Here is a 13,166-nt window from a genome sequence, read left to right as displayed (position 1 = left end):
TAACATTTCTCGAAGGCATATAAGGGTTTGTTAATGTATTTTAGGAGTTAGAAACAAGTTTGAGTTTTAGAAAAACCTTAACTGCTTGTTCATTAATTTAGTTTACATCGCGGAGGAAAAAAATAAAAGGAAAAAGATATTATAAATTAATTTAGTATTTTATTTTTTTGACTTTATATATGAAAAATTAAACATATTTCTTTTTACCTTCTGTGACTATTCTGAAACTTTCCTAAAAATTAATGTGACTCAGTACCTAGTATTCTGCAATTATTTTTAAGGAAGTGTATTTAATCGTGACCCGTAAGAGGGGGGATTTACCATACAGATTTCAAAACTATCATAGCCGGAGTGTAGAATGTTTTTGTATGAAATAAGTTAAGTAATAATATGAATATGAAATAATTCATGTAGATAAGTGAACTTTTTATTTAAAAAGTTGATTTATGATATTTGTATGATAGTGAAAAATTTAAATTTTGATATGAACTGAAAAAGTTTTTTCAGTAAAATTTTAATTTTTCAAAAAACGTAATAATATTGAAGAGTAGACATATTAATATAGACAGCAAACCGCTCAAATATTGACATTTTTTCTGCGATATCATTGTATAATATGAATATCTGGTTCCTGATATTGAGCTATCAATATTTTATATTATCTTCTTCACATTTTTAAAGTAAGGATATGCGAGAAACATAGTGTAAGAAAAGCGAAGGCTGGATTAAGCCGAAAAGTTAACCTTACACCGAGTTTCACTTGAGTAATTGAAGCAAGCGTGGAGCTTGAGTAAACAGAAAGAGAAAATAAATATGCTCGAAAGAGTGCTGAGCTACTAACAACCCCTCTATCTAAATATTATGTTTTGATATTTACTTTTCTAGTTATGTCGTATGAGGTGTTCTTAGTGGCTCAGTGCTCCTGTGGGGTGTACGTCTGTCCCCTCCTTTCTACTCAAACTCCTCGCTCATCCAGAGCAATTCCTAAGGTTCATTTTTCGGCAAACTTCAGTCTGCGTTTGCAGAATTTTTTTTCACTTATGCTAGTTTCTTACAAGTGTAAAATTCATTCTGTCTTTCCTCCGTTTAATGGAAAACCATGAGGTTTTCATTTTCCAGAATATTGACAACGCTTCTTACTCTAGATAATAAGTTCTTTTAGAGGTCCCCTATTATTTACCAGGCATTAAAATATCACATCCTTGACGTTTTTATGACGAGCCATTCCCCAGAATTCCAGAAACGAATATCTTAAAAAACAGTGCCTGCATTATTTGCCTACTGTGGTGAATATTAAATACTAAATCATTGGCTTGATGTTGACAAGATCAACTTCTATCAAATTGGTTTCTGCCTAATAGAAGTGGAATGTAATCAAAAACCTTGTCCAAATTAGTTGCCTTGGAAAACTTCACTAAGTAATGTATAAAGCAGAAGTACAAGTATTTCTACTTGATCACTGAGAGTAAAGTGAAGCGAACTCAGATATGCGCGAGCATGCGGATGGGTGGCTTGTACGAGTTGGCCTAAGCTCGTTGCCGATCCGTTGAGAGTCGATTTTTTGGACACAGATCAAAGGGGTTCGTGAGAGCGCTTGTGTACCATCTCCACCATTTTTCTTTGTCTAGTTGCAAATGAGAGCTGTTAGCAGGATAAAGGTGTTCGTTGTTACTTGTTATAATACGTTTTATATTTAATCTTATTTATTAATATTTAATTACATTTATCTTTTTTTTTTGTAATAAAAATAATATAAGTCCAGTGCTACTTGTACGTCCGCCATGCTAGCCTGCATTTGTACAAGCCTCCGATTCGTGGCGAGCGGCCAACATGTGGATCCACCTTTATGTGCGGACAGGTTAATCACTTTTACCTCTAAGTTATTATTGACGTAAATACTGGGTAATATATGTCAGTATGGAATATTTTCATTTGGACTAAGCATCTATTCCAAGAGAACCTTAAAGGAAGAAAAATAGTTAAAAGGATAGAATGAGCTATGCTAGATTTCTTCTTCGAAATTGGTTCCAAATAGAACATAATATTCTGAAAAATACAGTAATTATCAGCAGGAATCAAACAAAGAAAAGAAATATCAGTCATTGCGCGTGGTTAAACAACCTCCTGAAGAAGTGCGATAATGTGAACAAATAAAAAAGACAAGGGGGTCCGTATTCAGCGCGAGGTTGTTCTTTTCCAAGGCTGAAATGGCATTCCCTGAACAAGCTCGTGGTCAGATTCAATGTTAGAATAGTCGTTCTAATCAAAGGTCGTTTTATTTTATTTTTTCTATTGCAAGTTACTTAGTAAACTAATGGATAATGCGAGGTCCAAGCATTTTTTTTTCTTAAACCGCAGATGCTAATGTTAAACTTTTTAGCTATTTATTTTACCGGACCATTGTTTAAACGTTTTAAATTTTAATGTGACTATTAAATTTCATGACTGTATAGAGTAGTAATTGTATAGTTGTTTGTTTTTTTCGTGAAGTATTTAAACCTCGTTTCAAAAATTTCAAAGTAAATTAAGGTTAATAACTTCTTCTTTATATTTTTATTTTCATTTACCTATGTGTGAAATATACAGTAACTACAAGTATTTGTAAGTAAATTGTGATCAATTATAAGTCGGATTTTTCAACAGAATTGAATGTCTCCTGAGTCCAAATACCTTATTATAAATGTATGGTCCCTGCGTGTTTTATCTTTCTTTTTATTATGGGGAAAATCTTTGACTAAACATTTAAAAGACAGTTCGAAAATCACAACTATAATGTTTTTTGTTTTTTTATCTGATGATCTGTATTTTATTTAAAAACCACTTCCCCGTTCATCTTGACTACTCTGCGGAACTGACTCAAATGACATTTTACATTAGCTGGTCTCGTGGCCATCTTCTTTTCAGGCGTCTCAGAGGATTGTCAGGAATGGAAGAGGATGCAAGATTAGAAACTAGGGGGTTTGAGTGGTTAGAGAGTTTATAATGGAAGGAGTGATATCTGGTTCGGGCTACATCGGTTACATAGGGAATATTAAGGTCTTTATGTATGAACATTAAGGTCTTAAGGGAACATTAAGGTCTTTATGTATGATTTTATTTGTGACAAAGTAAGGAGCATTGAGGATTTTACGAAGGATTTTGGATTGTAAGGATTGAATTCGAGAGGAATTCGAAGGTTTAGTGGAGCCCCAAAGCTCAACTCCATATGTCCATATTGGCCTTATTACAGTCATATAGATCAGTCTTTTGTAATGTGTTGGAAGTTTAGACCGTTTGTCTAGTAAATGCTGTAATAACCGAAATCGACGTGCAGTTTCCTGTCTTTTCAGTCTTGTGTGAGGATTCCAGGTTAATCGTTTGTCCAAATGTAGTCTAAGGTAGCGGATCTGTTCGACAGGGTTAATATCATTAAATGAAACTGTAGGGCAGTCGGTAGGTTTGCGACAAAGGGTAAAGGTGATTTGATGGGATTTATCTTAATTCTCCAATTACGACACCAATCTTCGAGGGCTGTGATATGGAATTGGAGATTTTGGGATACGATTAATGGGTTATTATTAACAGCAAGCACACATGTGTCATCGGCATACGTGATGAGGATAGTGTTAGGATTGGTTGGAATGTCAGCTGTATAGACGGTGTAGAGGATGGGACCAAGGATACTACCTTGAGGAACACCAGCGGACTGAGAATAGAGGGATGAATAGGATCCATTGTGGTTTACTTGGAAAAATCTATCAATGAGAAAGGAACGAATGATGAGAAAGTATGTAGGAGGTAGTAATTTACGGAGTTTGTAAAGCAGTCCCAGGTGCCAGACTCGATCAAAAGCCTGTTCTACATCGAAAAAGACTCCCGCGCAGTACATTCCGCGCTCCAAAGAAGACGAGACTACGTCCACTACCCGATGACATTGCTGGATGGTAGAGTGGGATGTTCGAAATCCAAACTGGTGATTAGAGATTGTATGATTGGAATCCAGGATGGGGTATAGGCGTTTCAAAATGAGTTGTTCAAGGATTTTGCCCATGATCGGTAATCGTTCTGTATTTGAAATTCAATTGATGGTTTTGGGTGGTTGTTGTGTTCCCAGAGTATATTTAGTTTGGTTTATTTGAAAAAATCAATCATCTCTCATTTTGTTTGTTAGTTTTGGAAGGGCGTTTAACAGCCTGGTTATCATGCCCTCATCATCTCTCATTTTTATCAGTAAGAAACAATTAAATTATAAAATAATTTAAATATTAACTATAGGTTGAAATAAGAGTTTTCGTGTTTCCATGTTTGTCATGACAGTAGTCATAACTTATAATAATTATTGAAAACGTTAGTAATAGTAGGTTTTTATCTACCATATGAATAGAATTCCTTATTTTAAGTTAAATAGAAATAAGGAAGGAGAAGTATTATCATCGTGAATAATAAATACATAACCGTTTTAAAACGAGCTAGGATTAATTTCAATCAAAATAGGATGGGAAGTGAAAGTTGTACGATGTGAGAACTGGAACAGATTTTTAATGTTTTAATAATTATATTTTTACTTTCATTTACCTTTACATGAAATTAATAACCAAATCTCAAAAAACGGTCTGGGTGTGTATTTCAACAGGCTACCCTAAACAGTTTTACACTCTCGAAACTGAAACTAAAATTGGTTATATACATTAAGGATATTATTGCTACATGATCTATAACTGACACTGACTGAAAGTGTCAATTTATACTTGTTCCTTAAGACTCATTCTTTGATAAACTCCACTCGAGATTACGGTGTTACTGGTCTGATAGTACTATCAGGCGTACAATATGAAGTAGTAGTACGGTGTAAAAGCGTGGGAATATGTTCATCTTGCCTTGGCCCTGAAATTCCATCTCTTGGAAGATAAAATGCCGTATCATAGGTTCAGTCCAGACAGGTTGTTACAAAAAGGTCGATTGAAGGTGAACTGTGGAGCTGTGATAATGCGTTATAACCGGCCTGACGTTCTTCTGACATTTAGAGAAGATACTGAAGAGGTTTATTGAAAATTCTATACAAATGTCTATTTGCAGGTGCTGGAATATGGGAGAGAAGCTATGAGAATATCAGCAGTCAGTGACTGTAAAAAGACTTTGCAGTTTGTTAGTTATACATCATAATAGTAACAACTCACAACGAATTTTGGGGTCACTTTTTGAAATTAAAAGTTAACTCATAGATAACCCAAGCGTCTAAGTTCATAAGAATTAAATATCGGACCTGCAGACAACACCAACAAATGCGTAATTTTTTCGTTTTGTTGAAAATTTATTTGCTTTTCATATACCCTTATAGAAAAAAAAATGCACATCGAAACTTGGAACCAATTACGTTACTATTCTTACATAAATAGTGTGTCACGTAAAACCGTGGGTACGAAGTCAAGCCCTGTCAGCTGCCAGAGGACCTTATAAGCTGATCAACTGCTTTATCAGCTGTAGAGGCGGATGAACTCTGGCAATAAACCATTCTTTAAGTTATCTTTTATGAGTTATTTGCAAATAAATGTTTTTTTTTTCTTCATAACGTTTTTTCTAGCGGATGACATTATGAAAAGTTAAATAGAAGTTTTGAAGCAAGTCAAATTAAAATCGTTAGAAAACGATAATTAACGAAATCGGTCCATTCTGTCCAGGGATTATCGTGCTTCAGACAGACCAGTGGCCAACAATGTTTTTTTTAAATCAGGGTTCTCCGAAACGGATAGATCCGTTGAAAACTGCACATCAAAATTTTGATCTGATTAGAATCCTCTCTGTACCTAAGCAGGTGGGAAGGAAAGTAAAGTAGGCTGAACTAAAGAAGGAATTGAAATAAATAATGAACATAATTTAAACTTCAGTGTTAAGAAATGATAAAACTATTATTATACAATGCCACTCATTTAACTAAAATTAGTACTATAAATAAAGTAAAATTAAATTATAAAAAAAAAAGATTTAAATACGCTGCCATTTTTCTTCTGACTTGGGTCTACTTTACCAGAATACACAACTGATGTTGTGATGAAAGTATCGCACTGGCCAAGACTGAAGCCAAATTTCATGCTTACCGAAAATAAAATTCAGGAGAGATGGGTCTGCTTGTCCTGTCTAGCAGGTTCCGGTTTTCCCTGCTCAAGGATTCCGGATGCTCTATAAAGCGGCGCTGTTTGTTATTTTTGTTTGAAATTATTTAATCTCTGCTAATTATTATATTTAATCCCTTCAAATGTAATTTAAATATTCTATTTCATATATATGTCGAAATTTCGGTTCTGATTCGAAGAAAAATTAACCAAGGGCATGTTCAAGGAACCTGCACAGCTGTTTCACTATTTATAAAGAAAGGTTGAATAAGATGGTTGGTTAATCGAAATGCATCAAGGAATAAGGAATTTTAAAGCAGATGATTGAAGGACGCATCTAGGATGCAGAAAGAGAGGAACAGAGCTAGGTTGCGGTGTTGAGGCTGACCACAAGTTCGTAGGAGAGGCTGGCGAGGTAGAGAAGACCTGTTGAGGATTGGCTTGGCCGGAGGATTGTCAGGGTCAAGGTCCTTAAATCCCCACAGCCTCAGCAATATTACTTAATCTATATCCTACCTAATTAGAATACTAATTTATTTCTATAAGATGTCTAATATTCTGATGATTGGAAAAAAAATCAACAAAATATTTTGAAGAAACTTTCCGAGCCTGATTTGAAAAATATTTCTGGGAAAAGTTCAAGGTTTGGTCTAATTCAAAACCGGAAAGCTCTGACGTGCAAGCCTTGATTGAGTATATTGCATCTATCAATAAAACAGAGAAGTATTCTAGTAGTAATAATGTAATATTTTTTTTCATCACGACTGTGCAGTATGCTAAGTGCTCTATATCTAATCTCTTTCCTTATGACTTTATATTCTTTTGTTTCTCGAGCGCCTGATAAACCTTACCTGCAACGATGTATATATGAAGATTTATATATGTTTTCTATCTGGGTCATCTTTTATCATAGAATTTTATATATGTTTCAATAATGCATGCTTTCATAGTTTTTTTTTTCTATTTCAGAAATTTATTATTCATTTATTAATGAAGTACAATACAAAAAGCAATAATACTAAAAATGAGGGATACATAATTTTTTTCAAATTCAGGTTTTCTGATTAATGTATGACACAAAATCTCGTTACTATAATAAATGATGGTATATTTTGTATGTGTGATACTTACAGTCAATAAATTTTAAGATATGTTTCTCCAATGGTGGATCCAGAAAATGTTTTGATGAGCCGTTGAGTAAAATTCAGTAAAAAAATGTTCAAAAGGATCTATATTTGATACAACTTTCTAATGTTTCACAATTATGGCCAATGAAAAGAGTTCCTACTGTTAGATATAGGATCTCCGAAAAATCCTACTAGTTTCTCTGAGACGTGGGAAATTGTTTTGGGTTTCCATTTAGTGCAGTGGTTCCCAAGCCACAGAGGTCTGGGGACCACAAAAGCGAAAACGCAAGTCGGGCTGGCACCACTCACCACAATCTAAACGAGAATCCTTCTTGGAAAATGTTTGAAAATCAGGTAGCTTAAAAGGGCATTTTGAGTTAGATAGTGGATTTGCCAGTAAAAACCTTTCATTCAACACCTAAACGTCAGAAAATATAATTAATAAAATAGTTCTAACAATAAATCGTTTCAACATTATGTGATATTATGACCCTCCCGCGGGCCATTGCACTCACGTGGACCGTTGGTTAGGAGTCACTGATTTAGCGGATTGCTGTCAAGATATAAAATAATTACTTATTTCATTAGGGGACATATATGTTTTTGTTTATAATTAAAATAAATCGAGGGAAATATTTTATTTGAAAAGTAGCACTTACTAAATATGATATGGGTTTCTATAAAAAACAGCATACTAATTAGACTGTTGTTGGATATGATATAAATGCATTTTTTTAAATTACGAAGGAATACAAAGTTAACATTAAGCCTTAAAGCGTTAACCTATTCTGGGTTCACATGGTTCTTACATATGTATTTGTTGGCATTCTCTTTGAAACTACGAATTTCAACGCCCTAACACCTGCAATTATGCCTATTATTCTAAGTCATTTTCGTACAATCATTGTCGAAGAGCTCTCATTCTTCATAGATAGCCCTGACCAACACCGAGCCTGGGCTGAAACAAACCGTCCAGCATATTTGACAGTAGCCGGCAATAGAATAGTGCTACAAAGGATTGACTGCCCAACTCTACTCTTGCCGCGTACAACATCGTTTTAGAAGTTTTTGCAAGGAGCCTGAATGGTCTTCTTACTTCTGTAGTATCAGTTTCCACCAATAAGAAGTTACCCACGTAAGGAGCGCAATCTGGAAGTATAAGGTTAGGCTCTGGAACAAATATTGATTGACAACGTCAATCTTTTACTTTGACTTAAGTAAGAGCTCAGTCATTTGTCTAGACTGTTCCATTTATTATTAGTTAGTGGTATCGCCTGACTTCGTTTATTCTCCATTCACAAGAGAAAAAGTCGTTTAGAGCTTCTCATTGCTCATTATGAGACCCATACTTTTCTATTTATCGATTTATAGGAATATAGATTTATTCCAAAAGTTAATTATTCTTTTATAAGGAGAGTCACATCTCCCATTTCCACCTTCCACGGCATCTGCCTATATCATAGGCACCGTACAAAGATGTATTGTGAATGCCAAGATTGTAAAAACGCATTAAATATGTAAATTCAAATAGCGAAAAATTATTCATAATCAAGATAAAGAAGTTATACAACTAAGAATACTTATAAACAACTATTTACAGTTTTGTGTTTTCATCAAAAATATTTTTTTTCTATTGTAGGAGGATCGTCCAGTTGACGGTCAATAAAGTTATCAAAATAGTAAAAGAAAACAATTTATTATAAACCAACGTTTTGTCCCGCTTTGTAGGGCTTCGTTAGGGCTGAATGAAAGAACAAGATACAAACATTTTAGAATTAAGAAGAAACAAGATAGAACATTTCAAAACGATTTTTATGTTTATAAAGTATATAATAAAGAAACAATAATGACAATATAAGGGACTATACATGTAGGTAGACTGGAAACAAGCTACTAATAATTATAACCAGGAGTGATAGAAGTTCTAAATATATATCTAAACAAATAAATTGTTGGAGACTTCTCCTTTAAAAGAAGTTATAAATATGGTAAAGAGGTATGTTCAAAAGGAAGAACAGATAGGTGAAGTAGATATGGTAAAGGTGAGGTATAGTAATATGTTAAAGGAAATCAAGAAAAGTAAACAATAATCGTTGGGGTAAACACCTGTCAGATTGGAACAATGATGGTTCCGTTTTTTTAGATTGTTTCCAGTCTACTTACATGTATACTTCCATTTATTGTTATTTTTTATATACTTTATAAACATAAAAATAGTTTTGAAACGTTTTTATTTAAATCTTTTGTTAATTATAAAATGTTTGTATCCTATTTTTTCATTTAACCTTGACGTTAAGTTTTCCTTTTCTATTTTAATACATTTATTGACCGCCACCCAGACTATCCTCCTACAATCTTCTTCATAAAGTCAACTATCTTCTTCCAATATTTTTTATATTCATGAATTATCAGGTTTTCCGAGTAGATTCTTCCACTGGAAGGAATCGGAGATGATTAGAATTTATATGTGGTGATTTCCTCGTGAACTTCTGGCACCGCAGACAGAAAAACAGACGGAGGTCCTTGGCCTGCTTCGACTGCCACAGTGCTCCTATTTCCTTCTTCAAATTCAGCTATTTCACGCTTATGTTGAAGATGCTAACGTAGTTAACCGTTTCACCTATCCATCTTCCTTCATTTCGATGACGTGATCGTATAACTGCATTTATAATTTTTATTGCCTCTGGTACATCACTGATACCATTCCGCCTTTTGCTTTCATTTATCTATGTATGCAATATAAACTATAGGGAAGTATTGTGATCGTGAAATAATCGAAGGAAATACACGTTTTGAGATTCTTGAGTCTAAATCACCAAGTCTCGCAGAATATTCACTGTGTGTGGTCAGCCTCACCCAAAAGCCAAAAGTCGTACGATACTGAAGTCCCACAAGCAGGGTATGTGTATGTCTGTCATAGTCCACCAAATTTACCTTAAAATCGACCAGCCAGAGGCAACTTTATTGGATCAGTTTTTCATATTTAGTTTGTTTTCTCAAAAAACGGGTCTAAAGATTTTGGTTAAACTCAATGAATCAAGGTACAGTTAAATGGTCTTTAATACTAAATATGACTTATCCCCATTGAAATAGTCTGACCGAACTTGATTGCTGAATTTTAAACAAATCTTCTAGATCACACCCAGCCTTTATAAAATGAGTATCCATAACAGGGGAAAGCTTGGTTGTTAGGTGTGATCTTGAACAAAATACCTAATTCTATAAATGTCGTTCAAAAATCAGTACTTTTACTGAAAGCCCTTCTTGGGCCGTAGTAGTTTTCATTAACATTAATTAAAGTAACTTTAATTTAGCTTATTTAAAAAAAATCATTTCTCATTTTTGGCAATAATAAACAATGGATAAATACAATTAAAGAATTTCATGAATAACTGAATTTTATGAATTAGGGAAAAGGAGAAATCCTATCTAACGGGCAAAGCGTAGACCGCCCGATCTTTACCGATTGCATTACGGTTTTGTTGTCTTTTGTTAAACTGTTGTATTCTTGGCAAGAAAAATAATTATATTCGGTATTTCCACCTGGAAAAACCCTAAAATATGAATTTTATAGGTTATAGCTTTTACTTTATAAAAGTACAAATTAATAATTAAATTAAACATACATAGTACAACGGAACGTAATGAAGATCTATTTACAATTCTTGAGGAACTGGATGAAGAGAAAATGGTTTAACAAACGAGATTTGAAAGATTAAAGGATATTAGAAAGGCAGATGAAGGAACGGAATTTTAGAGGGATAAAGATTGCCAAAGAAAAGTCCAATGTTGTATCACGGTGAACCGTTACGAATAATGATATAAACGGGCGCGAACAGATATTGTGGGAATAGGCAGAGGAATTTCAATTGAAGAAGACCGAAGATATACGAATGGCAGGAGGATTGGAAAATGTGGATGAGGAAGGACGCTAAGAAATGATTAGGACTGCAGAAAGGATGAAGGCGTCATAAAATATAATATATAGTATAAGGGGTATTTATGATGTTTAGTTTAACATGTTAAAGAGTGTTAAATGGAAAATCAAATATTAAATGGAGAAATATTTTCTTCTTTTACCATATTAAAACGATATAACATATACGAGGGCTGTCCAGAAAATAACAGACGTTTTGGCCTATTATGCCGATGGGTGAGGGTAGAGCCGCAATCTTGGTGTCCGAACGTTCCTACATTCAGTTCGCATCCAGCTGTTGTAGCGTGGGGAGTGTGCGTTCCTCGCTTTCCTCTGTGAGCTGTCAAAATGTGTCCTGCAATAGAAAATCCCGCCACTCCTGAAGTGTGGTCGGTTATTCGGTCTTTGTTGGCTCGAAACAACAGGCCAATTGAAATTTATCGCCAGCTTTGTGATGTTTACGGGCAGAGGATAATGATTAAAAGCCGAGTGAGGCAATGGTGCATTGACTTTAAAAATGGTCGTACCAGTGTTCCTGACGAGGACCGCGATAGTTGCCCTAGCCTTGTGATTGATGACCTGGAAATGCAAATCAATGACAAAATTCGTGAAAACTGTCGTTTCACGATTACAGAACTGTCGGAACATTTCCCCCAAATTTCACGGAGTTTGGTGCTTCAAATTGTGGTAGAGAAGCTTGGTTACCAAAAATGTTGTGCTCGGTGGATTCCGAAAATCCTAACGGAAAACCATAAGAAATAGAGGCTGGCTGCAGCACTGACCTTTCTTCAAGAATACAGCACAAATGGTAATACAGTTCTGGATCGTATCGTGACCGGGGACAAAACTTGGGTGAAGCATGTCAACTATTAAACAAAACAGCAGTTGATGGAATGGCGCGCACACATTCTCCCAAGAAACCACTAAAGCGTTTGCAAACGCTGTCAGTAAGAAACGTCATATCTACTGTGTTTTGGAGCTCCAAGGGAGTGCTTCTCGTTGATTTTCTGGAACGTGGAGCAGCAATCAACTGAGAAAGGTATTGTGAAACACTAAGAAAGTTACGGCGTGCCATACAAAATAAGTGTTGGGGAAAACTTATTAAAAACTGTTAAAAAACAAAGCACCAAGGTGTTGTTTTTTCCCGACAACGCACGTCTGCACACGGCCAATCGTACCCAGGCACTCTTGGATGGGAGGTGTTTAACCATCCACCTTACAGCCCGGATTTGGAGCCGAGCGATTTCCACCTCTTTCCAGCGATGAAAAAATGGCTCGGTAAACAACGGTTTGATACTGACGCCGAACTGCATGCCGGTGTAAGTAAACAATTGCTTGAAATCGTAGGTAGCAGATTTCTACAGAGAGGGTATTGAAAAACTTGTGCCACGATATCATAAATGTCTCAATTTTAATGGCGATTATGTAGAAAAATAGCTTAAGAGTGTACCTTTCAAATTTATATGATAAAATTTGAGTTTTTCAATTTGTGAGTTGTTTATTTCAAAACGTCTGTAACCTTCTGGAAAGGCCTAGTAACATGGTTGAGTGTCTATTACTAGGTCTGTTAAATGGAGAATGACATTACCCAACAGACCAGCTGAGCTCGTCACCATTTTATTTGATGTGTTAGGTCACTTACTCGTTGTTTGTATTTGATTGTGTTAGTATTGTTTAGAATGTTTTTAAAACTAATAAAGCAATGGATGACAATAATAATAGTGTAATGACAGTTATCAATTAGTTCATCTTGATTCTCTTCCTCACAAGTTAGAAGATCAACAAGACACTCAGTAGCCAAACTTTCACACAACTTGGACTGTTTACTCAATTTAGGCATGCTATTGTAAATTACATTATTCAAAACTTAGAAGTAAACAACAATATGAAGTTTTAGAAGGAAAGGTTATAAAATAAGTTGCTCAGAAAATCTTCTAGGAGCTCTTATGCATTTAGTCATGACTTTAAATAGGGTTGTCTTGATCCTATACTTAATCGTATAACATGGTAAAATATTTTACATTTAACGCAACA

General features: G+C 34.7%; 1 protein-coding gene across 1 annotated transcript; it reads left to right on the top strand.

Moving 5' to 3' along the window:
* The first annotated feature begins 11,480 nt into the window (after positions 1–11,480).
* Positions 11,481–11,894, top strand: LOC106680016 (protein GVQW3-like). Its single transcript, XM_014419471.1, has one exon. It carries the CDS (start codon positions 11,481–11,483, stop codon positions 11,892–11,894), a length of 414 nt encoding a protein of 137 aa, XP_014274957.1.
* Positions 11,895–13,166: the final 1,272 nt, after the last annotated feature.

Source organism: Halyomorpha halys, unplaced genomic scaffold (genome assembly GCF_000696795.3).
Source record: "Halyomorpha halys isolate HHAL.00 unplaced genomic scaffold, Hhal_1.1 Scaffold239.1, whole genome shotgun sequence".
NCBI lineage: Eukaryota > Metazoa > Arthropoda > Insecta > Hemiptera > Pentatomidae > Halyomorpha > Halyomorpha halys.
The sequence above is the reverse complement of the archived record's forward strand: the minus strand, read 5'-3'. Positions and strand labels throughout refer to the sequence as shown.

Bases quoted from the DNA above. Each gene is read 5' to 3' on its own strand.
- LOC106680016 (XM_014419471.1), top strand. From the start codon at position 11,481: ATGTGTCCTGCAATAGAAAATCCCGCCACTCCTGAAGTGTGGTCGGTT.